The sequence below is a fragment of the Lipotes vexillifer genome, unplaced genomic scaffold (assembly GCF_000442215.2).
Source record: "Lipotes vexillifer unplaced genomic scaffold, Lipotes_vexillifer_v1.1 scaffold86, whole genome shotgun sequence".
Classification (NCBI taxonomy): Eukaryota; Metazoa; Chordata; class Mammalia; order Artiodactyla; family Lipotidae; genus Lipotes; species Lipotes vexillifer.
The window spans coordinates 1,521,537-1,536,137 of NW_006785406.1; the positions used below are offsets into that span (position 1 = coordinate 1,521,537).

The 14,601-nt window shown below is 45.0% G+C and overlaps 1 protein-coding gene across 1 annotated transcript in view; it reads right to left on the bottom strand.

Annotated features, from left to right (window-relative positions):
- PCCB (propionyl-CoA carboxylase subunit beta) overlaps positions 1 to 14,601 on the bottom strand; it is a 111,719-nt gene that overhangs the window by 77,764 nt on the left and 19,354 nt on the right. The window contains exons 4-8 of the mRNA XM_007457568.1: positions 12,583 to 12,872; positions 9,792 to 9,911; positions 8,722 to 8,790; positions 5,957 to 6,013; positions 3,774 to 3,887 (exon numbers count right to left, since the gene is read on the bottom strand). Coding sequence (XP_007457630.1) covers positions 3,774 to 3,887; positions 5,957 to 6,013; positions 8,722 to 8,790; positions 9,792 to 9,911; positions 12,583 to 12,872 — 650 coding nt within the window. The remainder of the gene's footprint in view (positions 1 to 3,773; positions 3,888 to 5,956; positions 6,014 to 8,721; positions 8,791 to 9,791; positions 9,912 to 12,582; positions 12,873 to 14,601) is intronic.

Sequence of the window (14,601 nt, forward strand, 5' to 3'; positions counted from 1 at the left end):
AGTCATGTCAATTAATGGTGGTGGGACAAGGTTGAATTTGGACCCTGACCTCACACCATACTCAAAAATTAACTCAAAAGGGATCACAGACCTAATATGAAGGCCAAAAACCTATAAAACCCCATGAAAAAAAACTGAGACAGGCTGGGAGCTGGGACCCTTTGCTGCAGTGCTGCAGTGCTTGCACCTGGACACACCTCTCCTCGAGCAACAAAATACAAGGAAACTACATGGGACTAAAAGTAACTGCATGCAGGTGCAATCAGGGCAAACTCTGGACAAAAGATACAAAGAGACCAAAAAATGCAACTACCACTTTTGAAGAGCCCGGAGCTAAAGCAGGGCACTGCACGTGCCCCCTGCACACCACACCACCTAAGGGGTGGGCAGACCACCTAAGCCACCCCTCCAGCCCGACTCCCGGACACACCCCTATCCTCACCCCATGTAATGTAAAAGCTCGCCTGCACCCCGCTCAGTGAGCAAGCAAGCAAGGGAACCTGTTGTTTGTTCTCACTCCCTCCTGCTGCAGCACAGGCCCCAATAAAGCCTTGCCTCAATTTCTTGTCTGGCCTCTGACCAATTTCTATTGATTAAGGAGGCCAAGAACCCTGGTTGGTAACAAAACCACTAGACAAAACCTTCATGACTTTGTATTGAGCACAGTTCTTGTATGAGAATAAAAGCATGATCTACAAAAGAAAAAAACTGATAAACTGGACTTTAAGATTTAAAACTTTTGCACTTAAAACGCCACCATTAAGAAATAAAAAGCCACAGGGACTTCCCTGGTGGCACAGTGGTTAAGAATCCGCCTGCCAATGCAGGGGACACAGGTTCGAGCCCTGCTCCGGGAAGATCCCACACACCATGTAGCAACTAAGCCCGTGTGCCACAACTACTAAGCCTGTGCTCTAGAGCCCGTGAGCCACAACTACTGAGCATACATGCCACAACTACTGAAGCCTGCGTGCCTAGAGCCCATGCTCCACAACAAGAGAAGCCACTGCAATGAGAAGCCTGCACACCGCAATGAAGAGTAGCCCCCGCTCCCTGAAACTACAGAAAGCCCACACGCAGCAATAAAGACCCAACATAGCCAAATATAAATGATAAATTAATTAATTTACCAAAAAAAATAAAAGAAATAAAAAGCCACAGACTAGTAAAAAAAATATTTGAAAATCATATATCTGATAGAGGACTTGTATCCTGAATATATAAAGAACTCTTACCCAAAATCCAATTACAAAATGAGCAAAAGATCTGAACAAACATTTCAGCAAAGAAGATATACAAATGACTACCATGTACATAAAAAGATACTCAACAGGATTAGTGAGATGGGAAATGCAAATTAAAACCACAGAGAGATACCACTACTTACCACTGAAATGACTATAATGGAAAAGACTGACGATGCTACGTGTCAACAAGAATGGGGAGAACCTGAAACCCTCAATTACACTGCTTGTGGTAATATAAAAGGGTACAGTCACTTTGGGAAAAAACGTGGCAGTTTCTTAAAAAGTTATACATAAACTTATAATGAAGCCAAGAAGGACCCTGTGAGGCCCTCCCAAGTACAAAAGCCTTTCTGTGTCCCCCATTTCTTGTTTGTAGGAAAAAGGTTTTAGCCTCCTAGACCTTCCCTGAGTTCCAAAGGGCAGACTCAAATAGTTACTAATTAGGGTCTTGAGGGAATGCAGAAAGAAATAATAGTGCGGCATGGGGCCTGGGCCTGGTTCCTCCTCAGAGGATGTGCATAATTTGATACATATCTCTGAGGGAACTCAGGCCCCCTGAGCACAAGCATGTGGACCCCAGACTGGCTGGAACCGGAAGGCTGATGACTGAGATTTCTGAAACACCACCCTGCTACCTCACCACCAACCAATCAGACACACACACCCTCCTACTACCCTCCCTCACCTTCCCCTTAAAAACTCTTCCCTGAAACCCATGGAGGAGTTCAGGTCTTTGCTTGGCCCTACAATAAACTTTTCTCCGCTCCAATCTCCGACATTTCCATTTGTTTGGCTTCACTGTGCATTGGGCACAAGAACTTGGGTTCAGTAATTTGATCCAACAATTTTACTCTTAGGAATCTACTCAAGGGTTATGAAAACATATGTCCACACAATGAGTTATATACAAATGTCCATAGCAGCATTATTTATGCATTATTTAATGCTGTCCATAGCAGCATTATTTATTATTATTTTAAATATAAAAACTACCCAAATGTCCATCAACTAGTGGATGGATAAACAAAATATGGTATATCTATATAATATTATTCAGCAATAAAAACAAATCACTGATATACAGTACAATATGAATGAACCTCAAAAACATTATTTTAAGTGAAGAGAGATGAAAAAACTGTAGAGGCAGAAAGCTGATCACTGGCTACCTAGGGCTGGGTAGGAATTGACTGAAAACAGGCAGGAAGGATCTCTTCGGAGGCAAAGATTCTAAATTGTAGACTGTGGTGATGGCTGCACAAGTTTCTTAAAAATCGTTGAAATGTATGCTTATAATGGATGGATTTTATGCTTCGTAAATTATACCTCAATAAAGCTGTTTTAAAAAAATATCAAAAGTCATAGAAGACAAAGAGAAATTAAGGAAATGCTCCAGATTGAAGGAGATTAAAGATATATGACAACTAAAGGCAGTACTTAATCCTGGATTGGGGGGGGATAACTATAAAGGCCGTTATTAGGATCATTTGATGAAATATGAATAAGAATAATACTGATGAATCAATATTAAGTTTCCCAATTACTGTACTCTGTTTATATAAGAATGTCCTTGTTCTTAGAAAACATACAATGAAGGATTCAAGAGATAAAGGAGGCACAATCTCCAATTTACTCTCAAATGTTTCAGAAAAATATAACGTGCAAATATGTGCATACGGAGAGAAAATGATAGAGCAAACAGGCAAAATGTAAACAACTAGTGAATGTGGGTAAAAGACATAAGGGAGTGCCTTTACTCCCCAGTGTGCTACCCATAGAGCTCAAGTTTAAAGATTAAAAAGTAGGTTTAAGATCTACAAAGTGGCTTCTCAACATACACAAGTGCTCCCACAACTACCAGAGTTATCATACACAAAGTAAACACACATTTTTCTGACTGATCACAAAGGGCAGTGGCAGGGAATAAAAACCCTCATAAGCCTGCAGGCCAGGGGATGACAAGAACAGCTGGCCTGATTAGAAACAATGTCTGCCTGTCTCTGTCCTTTCTTTCCTCCCCTCCCTGGAAATGCTGATCTGTCCCTTCTCTCAAGTTTACATCTGGCAGTATCTCTCCCTCACCCCAACCTCCCTTACTATACTCTCACAATGCACTTCCTACTTCAAATAATGCATTTAATTTTTGTGTTTCTTTTCATTTCTTTCTCTTTTAGTCTGTAAGAAAGCAGATATCTGAAATGATGTTCACCAAATGCTTCTGAATTGTGGGATCTTGGGTGATGGTGGGATTTCTTTCTTCTTTGTACTACAGCTTGAACTTTGTATAATGATCTTGTAATGTCTTAACCAAAAAAAACAACAACAGGGGTTTCCCTGGTGGCACAGTGGTTGAGAGTCCGCCTGCCGATGCAGGGGACACGGGTTCTTGTTCTTTGTACTTTGAACTTTGTATAATGATCTTGTAATGTCTTAACCAAAAAAAACAACAACAGGGGTTTCCCTGGTGGCACAGTGGTTGAGTTGAGGCTCCCTGTACTCTTCCATTCTCTATTAACGGTTTCTCACCAGAAAGATGTCTGCGTAGCCAGCCAAAGACTCTACTCCCTCTTGGATCCGTGCTCCCCCAGAGTCATTCAGTCCAATCACCGGAGCCCCCACTGTCATGGCTTGGTCCATGATCTGAGATAGCAGAAAAATCTTGTGTGAGACAACTGACCCTGTTATGAAAAACAGCATTTACAAAGCACCATGGTGGTTTTCTGGAAAATGTTCTGAGTGCACTTTTCAAAACAGGAGTCCATAACACTGGCTCCATTCCACATGATGATTGGGTACCTCGTGGAAGACAGAAAATCAGATATTTAAACCACTGATTAAAGCCCCCCAAGCAGCCAAGAGCCAAAGCACTTCCCATTTGCAGGGGTGAAGATTGTTCATGGCAACCACTTCTAGGGCCTCAGGCCCAGGCTGTAGTATTTTTTCAGCCTGGGACTGAACAAAATAATACTTTGAACTGATAGACAGAATGGCAAAGCAGTATTTTTGTGAAAGTAAATGTAGACCCATCTATTAACTGGAGGCCAGGCCCAGGCCTTTTACTTCTAATAAGACAGATTTTCCTCATGGGTCAGTAGTTGACAGCCTAATGAGCAACATTTCTAACAGTCCTTGAGAATTTACAAAGCACTTTCACTTCCATTATCTCATTTAGCAATCACAACAGAAGCAATAAGAGGAGGAAATTAGGAAGGTTTAAAAGTTTAGTGATTGGCCGAAGGTCTCAGGAGTAACACATGACAGGACCACATGGAGAAGATAGGTATTCCATTACACAGGGAAGCCCTGCCCAGCTACTAAGAGTCAACTCTACCTTTATTCCAAAACTCCCCAAATATGATCTACACTTTTATTCACCACCAGGGCATCTCATCTGTAGCAGCATTTTTTAAATGCCATCACATAAACCTTGCACTGCTTTTTTAGTACCTGGATTCTCCACCTAGACCATGGGTTCTTTACTTGGGGTCCTCAGAACCATAAGAAGCCTGTGAGTAGATTTCAAGGAGTCCATGAACTTGGAAAATTTTACATTTTATTAACCACAGTAGTATTAGAAATACCTGTGACTTTGTCATTAATAGAAGCCACAGATTTTTTATGCCACATTAAAGTTGCTGCAAATATCTTTTTTTTTTTTTTTGGCCACACCGCACAGCATGTGGGATCTTAGTTCCCCAACCAGGGATCCAACCCGTGCCCCCTGCAGTGGAAGTGTGGAGTCTTAACCTCTGGACCACCAGGAAAGTCCCACTTTCTGGTGGGTCCCACTTTCTGGCAGATATCTTGAAATATCGTTTTCAACTCATGCCAACTTTGAAATTATAGCAGCTTATCCACGGCTAAATCTCGTTATTTAATTCATTAATAAGGAAGCATATATATTACAAATGTGACTTTTTAATTTTCAATCTCTTGTAATCCTACATTTTACTTTATGCATGTGTAAAACTGCAGGTCCAGGGACTTCCCCAGCAGTCCAGTGGTTAAGACTTCACCTTCCAATGCAAAGGGTGCAGGTTCAATCCCTGGTCGGGGAGCTGATATCCCACATGCCTCGTGCCAAAAAACCAAAACATAAAACAGAAGCAATACTGTAACAAATTCAATAAAGCCTTTAAATTTTAAAAAAATATTAAAAATGCGGGTCTGGCTTCACCAGCCTGCCAAAGGGATCCATGCTACAAAAAATGTTAAGACCTCCTGCCCTTTACTGAAGGTACCTTCAGGTCAGCACCACATCCTGCACACCTCTGCCCCACCCCATGTGACTGATGAAAGTACTGAGTTTGTTTTCAATATTAAATACTTACTTTGGGGGCTTCCCTGGTGGTGCAGTGGTTAAGAATCCGCCTGCCAATGCAAGGGACACAGGTTCAAGCCCTGGTCCGGGAAGATCCCACATGCCGCGGAGCAACTAAGCCCGTGTGCCACAGCTACTGAGCCTGTGCTCTAGAGACCGTGAGCCACAACTACTGAGCCCGTGTGCCACAACTACTGAAGCCCATGCGCCTAGAGCCCACGCTCCACAACAAGAGAAGCCACCACAATGAGAAGCCCGCGCACCACGAGGAAGAGTAGTCCCTGCTCACTGCAATCAGAGAAAGCCCGCACACAACACACCCAATGCAGCCAAAAATAAAATAAAAATTTTTTTAAAAAAAGAAAATTTATAAAAAATAAATACTTACTTTGCAGATCTTCTGGGCATGTGCTCCCGACAGGCTGCCTCCAAAAACTGTAAAATCCTAAAAAGAAAACAAATCAAAAAATAATATGGAGTGACTAACCAGAGATGAAGACCCAACAGGAGGAGGAAATGGAAAACTCATAGATAAAAGTTTTTAAAGGATTTTCAGAAGTTTAAAAGATTAGGGGGAAAGTGTGACATAAAGTATTCCACAGAATGATGAGTGAATAAAATGTCTTAAAAGGAGTTCATGTAATGTGAAGAGAAAAAGACCTAGTCTTCGTATACAAAAATGACTTGTAGCTCTGAGGGAAGGAAAACTTTTCAGGCAGAACTAACCCAAAGAATCAGATTCTATGGAGGTTAAACAGACGTTTCTATTACTAGGAAATATGTGCTGTTTTGATAAAGGAGGTGAAAGAAGCGAATGAGTCCTCACTGCTTCTTCTTGCTTCTGGATTTTCATTACCTTCTGATATAAAAAGCTTCTTGTAGGAATGACCTCCTTCCTAAACCCCCATCAAAAAGATAGTAGGGAATTAAAAACACATTCAGCCCATGAGGACAAAAAAGGAAGAGGAAACAACAGCAGAAGAGAGAGTGAACAAATGAGGGAAGTGAAAGCACAAGAATATCTGACTTGGAGCAAATGGAAGCCTTTACACCTGCAGAGGGAGTAACCACAGGAGGGGACAGCCCAGGAACCACAGAAAGTGCGGTGGAAAGCAGACTGACAGGAAGTCTGTGTTGGGAGCAGTTAGACCCCACAGGGCCTCTTCTTCACCTGGAGAGGAGAAAGGAGGTTTACTCTCTAAAGAAACTTAACCAGAGGGCTTCTGGAGTCACAATCCCCAGCCACAAAAGGCAGCAAAGGCAAGGCTGAAAACAGGTGAGATGCCTAATCTGTACAGTGAATGATGAGCCACTGCTGGCCCCTCCTTCCCCCCACCCCCCTCCCCCAGAACACATCTAAAGCCAATTATCACGCAAAAGACTGCGACTGCTTCTCTGGAAAAACAGAAGCTCCCGGCAGAAAACAATGTTTGCAGATATTAACATTTGGGGGATCACTACAAAAAAGCTGACCCATCACTCCTCCCCCTCAGTATCCTTCAGGGCCTACTTCACATGCCCCATTTTCCCTAAAGCTTTCCTGGATCCGGATGTGACCTTCCCTTGTCCTGAGCCCGTGGCACTTGCCCAGAACCTCTCACCGGCTATCGGTAACTGTAGCCACTCCTGCCCCATTCTACCTACAAAATGATTAGCTTCTCCAGGACAAGAACTGTCTCGGTCATCTCCACCTCCCCCCAAACCCACAGGCATAAGAGGTGCTCCAAAGCATCAATTCAATGAATTTTTGTTATCTCCTTAATAGTTAAGGGAACATTATGCCCAGAAAGCACAATAGCCTTCTTTGTTCTAGCTATCTTACTAATGGTTCCTTCTATACAATTCTTTGCCTAGCTCTCATAAATTACAAAAAAAGAGAGATGATCCCTTCTAGTTAGGCATTTGGCAGACCCATTTATAACACAGTTTTAAAATATTTTAAAAGTAATTCAATTAGCAAATGAGTACTGTCTAAATAACTCTTAAAATAATCAAGTATAATTATTTTACTCTCAAACCTGGAAAACATTCTACGTTCCTAAATAAGCTCTATACCTTTAAGATCTGTAAAAGAAACTAAATATTTAGAATTATATACATATTTCTGTCTCTTAGTGTAGGAAAAAAAAAATCAAAAAATAGGATACAACATGTTCTTTTAGTTTTCTACTGCTGCTATAACAAATTACCACAAATTCAGCGGCTTGAAATAACACACATTCATTATCTTACAGTTCTGTAATTTAGAAGTCCTACATGGGTCTCAGTGAGCTAAAATCAAGGTTAGCAGGGCTATGCTCCTTTCTGGAGGCTCCAGAGGAGAATCTGTTGTCTTATCTTTTCCAGCTTCTAGAGACCATCTATTTACATTCCTCACCTCATGACCCCCTTCCTCCCTCTTCTAAGCCAGCAACAGGCAGACCAAGTCCTTCTCACATAGCATTACTCTGACCTCCCCTTCTGTCTCTCTCCCACTTTTAAGGGCCCTTGTGATTACACTGGGCCCACCTGGATAACCCAAGCTATTCTAAGGTCAACTGATTAGTAACATTAATTCCATCTGCAAGCTTAATTCCCCTTTGTCATGTAAAATTACATATTCACGGGTTTCAGGGATTAGGATTTGGATTTATTTGCAGGCCATTATTCTGCCTACTACATTCTCCTATGGTGTCCATGTGAAGAAACTGTATGTCTTGATGCAGCCTAATTGTTTGAACTCTTTCACAAAAGCCTAAAACTCAAGGGGCCTGTGGCTCTGAGAGCCAAATCCCCTCTGCCCAAGCTGCATCCGTTGCACTCCCCCAGGTCCACACAATCTGCCCAGGACACAGCTGCCCGCCCAGCACGCACCCAACCTGCCAAGAGAACTCTCACTCACTTGGATAAACTCCTGGTTCCTGGGACTTCTTAGATTACTACTGCCCTGTGATCCTCCCCGAAACCGACTAGGGAGTCTTTCTCCCTAATTAAAAACACCCTATTACATTATAATAGTGTAATACTCCAGACATATGCACTAAGAAACAAAGTAATTCCCTCACCTGCCCCAACTACAGGCAAGTTTTCATTCCCCAGGACTGTTTTCTTCTCACATATTTTGTTCCTGGCTCTGCCCTCAAGGAAACCTCAGCCAATTTGAGTATGAAATACCTGACTGAAGACAAAAGCCAATCTTCCATTGATTCGGCCCCGTCCAGTGACCACACTGTCTCCAGGAAACTACCAGAAAAATAGAAAAATAAAAGTTAAAAAAACCAAATACTTCTCTTAATTAATTTCACAGTTATGCCCCAAGGAAAGACTCCCCCTATAAAAAAAACCACACCCCAAATTCCTTAAAATTCGATCTGAATAAAGAACATGAAGGAATCCCCGCTTCCCCCCTCAGCTCTGCAACAGCAAGCACTGGGCTACTGCTTCATCAACAGAACACTGTAGTCTTGGGCCTCAGTGGGCCTCAGCAGAATAATCAGGGGACCCCCTAGGGATGCCACTACTGAACCCTCACAGGAGGAAGGAGAATATATAACAAAACATGGCAACTTCTACAGAGCCACACATCCCACCCCCAAACCTTAAAAAGGCAAACCTATCATTTTGCTTGGAATTCTGACAGTCACTGTGTGGCCCATAATGGCTCAAATGGAGCCAGCAAGTTTAGTGCCAAGGTTACAAATCTTTGATCATAGTCATAGTCTTGAAAATAAATGGACCAAAAGAGAGTCCAAAGAACTCTGTGCACCATGGAGAACACCCAACTGAAGGAACAAGTGTTGCTAACTCTGACCTCCAAAACTCCAAGGCATAAACTTAAAGTATGTCAAAAGAGGCGACTGGTTAGCCTTTAGGGGTTCCTGGTGCCTAGGCAGACCAGAACACAATCAAAAAAAATTCTCAACTCTCCTTCTAAGTTTGTCATTCTATACCAGCAAGAACTGTGAACCCACACCGGAGCCCTGAGAGCTGGGCCAGAGTCACCCTGCACAAGGTATGAGTAGTGCACCCACATTCCTTCATCTGTAGACAAAGGTGAGTGGGGAACCTGGAGGCCCCAGCAGTGCTTCTCAAGAGGCACTTCTGCAATTCCAGGGCCCCACACTTGAAAATGTTTCAATGCATCCTGAATCCTGAAAGGACTTCATTAATCTAGTGTGTCGAACAGCAGGGCCACAGCTGGTAAGTGAAACCTGGAGGCTTGCACCGCCACTGTGAACAGATACCTTATTCTTATCAGCAGCCATTCCAAAATCTGCACATCTGTGTTCCACAAACATGTCGCTCTCAACAAAACTGCCAGGGTCCAGCAAGAGACTGATCCGCTCTCTGGCTGTTAGCTTTCCCTAAAATGCAACAAAAATCGCTCAGTGATGTCATCATAGACAAAAGTCAGTAAGCAAGGAGTGCTCATGGGAGGGCCAGGAGGGCTAGTTTTTGCCTTCACCCTATGTGAAAGCCTCTATTCCATAAACCTGCCCAAGAGAAAGGTATTATCAGTAGAATTCAGCCAGTAAGGAAATCAGGGCAGACCAGCTGTTCCAGGAGCCACTAACTGTGGAAGCAAATTAAGGGAGTAGGAGGGAAAGGCAGAGAGGAGAAGTGGGGGTAAGGAGAGCCTGACCCTGGAACAAGATAACGAGTTCTACAAACATTTACTGGAGCCCCAAGGAGCAGTAAAAAGGAGAACGGAGAAGCAGGAAATAGAAAACTAAAGCAGGCTTCACGAAGGGTCTGAGGCTACACCCCTAGGTTCACAAGCTTCTTCTAAGGAACCCCACAGAAGCTCACCTCACTAGGGTCCAGCCCCAAGGACACTTCTCCTGCCTCCTCCAGGGTCTTCTCCTACACTGGGGGCCCTGCTTAGGGACCCTACCCCTGACAGTGACTCCGTGATACACAGACAACCCCACAGCAGAGAGTGCCTTAGTAGAAAAAGAGTGGGACAGAGAGTGCTAAAGAGCTCACTTGAGAGGAGTTAAAAAATGGTTGTTGGAGGGGGTAACGTTGGAGACCTCAACCTGTCAAGAGCCTCCATTGTTTGGGCTCCCAAGCCCTTAGACCAAGATCAATAATGGGGCCCATTGTCTATCCCCGACCCTTGTTTAAAAAAAAAAAAACAAAACCTCTAACTAGCTATATTTTCCCCTTAAGAAGGAAGCCAAAGCCAGTGAGGTGGTATTAAAACAAAAAGGTAATCCTCTACACTACTGTGTAAAATAAGTTTTCAAGAAAGCAATTTGGCGGGCTTCCCTGGTGGCGCAGTGGTTGAGAGTCTGCCTGCCGATGCCGGGGACACGGGTTCGTGCCCTGGTCCGGGAAGATCCCACATGCCGCAGGGCGGCAGGGCCCGTGAGCCATGGCCGCTGAGCCGGCGCGTCCGGAGCCTGTGCTCCGCAACGGGAGGGGCCACAACAGTGAGAGGCCCGCGTACCGCAAAAAAAAAAAAAAAAAAAAAGCAATTTGGCAATATATATCAGTGTTAAAAATATTTGTATCTTTTGACCCAGTAATTCCATTTCTGGGAATCTATCCTGTGGAAGTAGTCCAAATATTGTGTAAAAGGGTACGGAGTAGGAGATTTAAACCAAGTAAGCCTCCTGACTAAGTCAGCCTTGGCAAAAGAAAAACAGTTTCTGGAGGCTGCATCTAAATCCAGTAAGATCCGCCTGGAAATGGGTGGGATGATGTTCCAGGGAGGGATTGAGCCATGGGCCCGAACAGAAAGAGTGCAGGGAGCACTGACAGGCCTTTCCAGAGGATAATCTAAAGTTCCCTCACAGAACTTCCCTGAAGGTCCAGTGGTTAAGAATCCCCGCTTCCACTGCAGGGGGCACCCGTTCGATTCCTGGTTGGGAAACTAAGATCCCGCATGCCGCTCAATGCAGCCAAAAAATAATAATAAAGCTCCCTCAACCCAGACACTGCCACCCCAGGGACCTCAGGGGAGGGAGGAAAAGCACTCCGGGCACCACACACTCTCAACCAAATTTACATCTCACTCCCAAATGGCAAAAAGGAACTCTCACACTCAGGCTCTTGTCAAATGGGCATTTACAACATCTAAATTAACACTCAAATTAGAGTTAATAAAGGGCCAGTGCAAATGTCCTCACTAAAGACCCCACTACCCCCACGTCTGTAAATTTATGCCTCAGTATCCTTCACCTCTAAAAATTTCACTTTTGCATCTTCCAGGTTGGTTATTTAACCCATCCAGCACATCAGGCCAGACTCACACGTGTCCGGGACGCACTGAGCGAGCCTCATTTCAAGTCCCAAGTCACCAATCTGGGCCTCGCAGTACCCCGGGCAGTGGGTGGCAGTGCCTCAGCTGCTCACTCCAGCCAAACTCTCAGAGTAACCTGAGAAACCCCAGGAAAAAACACCTGCTTCCGAAGGTGTCTTTCCTACCCAGCAAGCACGCTGATACCCTAAAGGAGGTTCGGCTGGCATTCGGGGGGCAGAGTTTCCACAAGTTCCCTGCGCACACCGCACAGCCACCCCAGGTGAATGTGAGTTTGCCCATGTGACTTCCCCTGCCAAATGCCTTGATTTTCCTGCTTCCAAAATGGAGCAAGAACCTACCACCACTCTTTCATGGGGCATGAGAAGAACAAGGTTTTTTTTTTAATTAAGTGCCTATCATTGCTTCACTATCTTATTCCAGTAACATTACAAGAATTATTACCATCTTCTATTTAGAATAAATTGACTCTAAAGGGGTAATTTGTCCAAAAGTTCATAGCTATTAATTGGTAAGCCGCTGGAGCCCAGCCAGACCCGTCTAAAATTCCAAAGGGAAAGCAGACAGTGACAAAGCACAAAGGTGCTCGTCCTGATTTTACCTGCCCCAGCGAAAGGCAACAGCTTCACAAGGTGAACATCCTCGGCTCCGCCCCGCCCCTCGCGGCATCGCGCGGATTGGCTGGGAGGCCCCGTACGCCGCGAGCCGCTCACGCTGTGATAGGTCGCGACCGCCGGAAGCGGGCTGGCCTGGGCCCCTTTAGGACTCACTCGCTTATGCTGCGCGTCGATGCGGCGCTGCCCTCCTCCCAATAGTGCGGCTTGACGCTTGTTCTCGATGCGCTCATTAACAGAGACAGGCTGGGTGCACACGCTGCGCACCGCGGCCCGGAGACTTCTTACTACAGCACTGAGCCTGATTCCGGGTGCCGCCACGCGCATTGCCGCCGCCGCCGCCGCCATTTTTGCTTTACCAGCGCACCTGAGTGCGCATGTGCGTCGTGTGCACACCGAGGGGTCTGCGCCTGCGCAGCGTCGGCGGCGCGTAGGGAGCCTGTGGGCTGGAATGCGGAGCGCGTTTAGCAGAAAGGCCGGAGAGCTCGAGACCCGAGGCTACGCTAGGGCGTCACCCAGAGTTGTGTGGGACTGGTCAACCGATGTTGTGCCTGCCAGGCTGCACAGAAGAGCGACTTAGCCCTTGCTTTTCTCTGGCTACCTAGACCCCTGGTTCTGTCCTCCCACTTTCTTTAGAAAATAAAGTTAACCAGCGTTTGTTGAACACTGTACCAAGTGTTGCTTTAAGCATTTACCTGCATTAGCTTACTATCCTGATTTCACAGGTGTAGCAAATGAAGCACAGAGAGGTAGAGTGATTTGATCAGCCAAGACTAAAGATGTAGTGGAACCAGGATTCAAACACAGACGTATTATGTACCACTTACTGAGCACCAGGCTTCAGCATCACCTGAAAGCGAGCTGGAAATGCAAACTTTCAAATTCTCAGGCTCCATCCAAGACCTACTGAATCAGAAATTCTGGGGATGTTGCCAGCAATCTGTTTCAACAGATGGCCTGTAGGTGATTTTGATGCTTGCTCGAGTTTGAGAACCACTGCTCTAGGGATTTAGAACTGAACTGTTGGGAGCTTGTCCATCTGTTTCCCCAGCTAATAGTCAGCTCTTCAAAGCAAAGAACAAGGTGTATATTTCACATTCTTAGCCACAGAAAACTGCTAAAGTTGATCATTAACCCCACCGAGCTCTAGCTCACATCCAGGGCCTTCGTAAAGTCCAAACTCTGGCCTGAGACTTTAACGTTAATAGAACTCAATTTAGCAAACATTTGGGGGGAGATGCTATGTGCCAAGAACTAACCACTTGTACTTATTACTTTCCTGGAGTAGGAATTGTTCACCTACATATGCAGTGAAGCTGAGGGTCTAAGGCTTGAAAGCATGTGGCTGGACAAAGCCCACCTGCATCTCTCTGACTCCGTAGTAGATGCTCTTGGCCCTGCATCTGGGTCCCTGCTTTAAGGACCTTTCCAATCTAGAGAGGTAGACAAAGGACCAGCCTGGTAGCACAGGGTAGAATTTAGGCAAGGCTGGGTGTGTAAAGGAGAGTCATCTCTGAGAAGGTAGCTGCATGCCAGGAATAATGGCCTGTTCAGATTCACACACATGGTTGAGTCCCCAGCTTTTGGGAGAATGGTGGTACATGAGCCTGAAAAGCAGGGATGTAGTTACAGTCTGTAGAATTTTGCCATATTCAGACATTGGGACTCGATTTGGGTTGGGGCATTGGAACTCCTTTGTCCTAAGATGCTTTGCAGATCCCTCTCCTGTGGCACATCTCACACGGTGTTAACATTGTTTAGAACTCTTCCCAACTAAATTCCCAAGCCAGAGGGCAGGGACTGTGGCAGCTTGCTCACCACTGTGGCGCTTGCACCTGGAACAAGGCACAACACAAAGGAGGCCTTCAGAATGTATTTGTGGAATTGAACTGAGCTAGCAAATAGACAATAGCATGTTTTCTCCTATGCCTATTCATCCTTCCAGGCTCTACTCAGGTATTTCCTCAAGGCAGTCTACACTGATCCTCCCTCTACCTGGGTTAGGGAAACTATCGGTCCCTCGGGAAACAAGGAAGATTTTGTTCTTATTTAACTGTGAGTAACCAGCATTTAGCAGAAAGCCCAGCACAGGAGGGATCCAGAGACAACTGTTAGACTGAACCTAAGTGCTCCCTCCACGTAGTTCTCTTTCCCTCCCCTCCTTTCTCCTCCCAG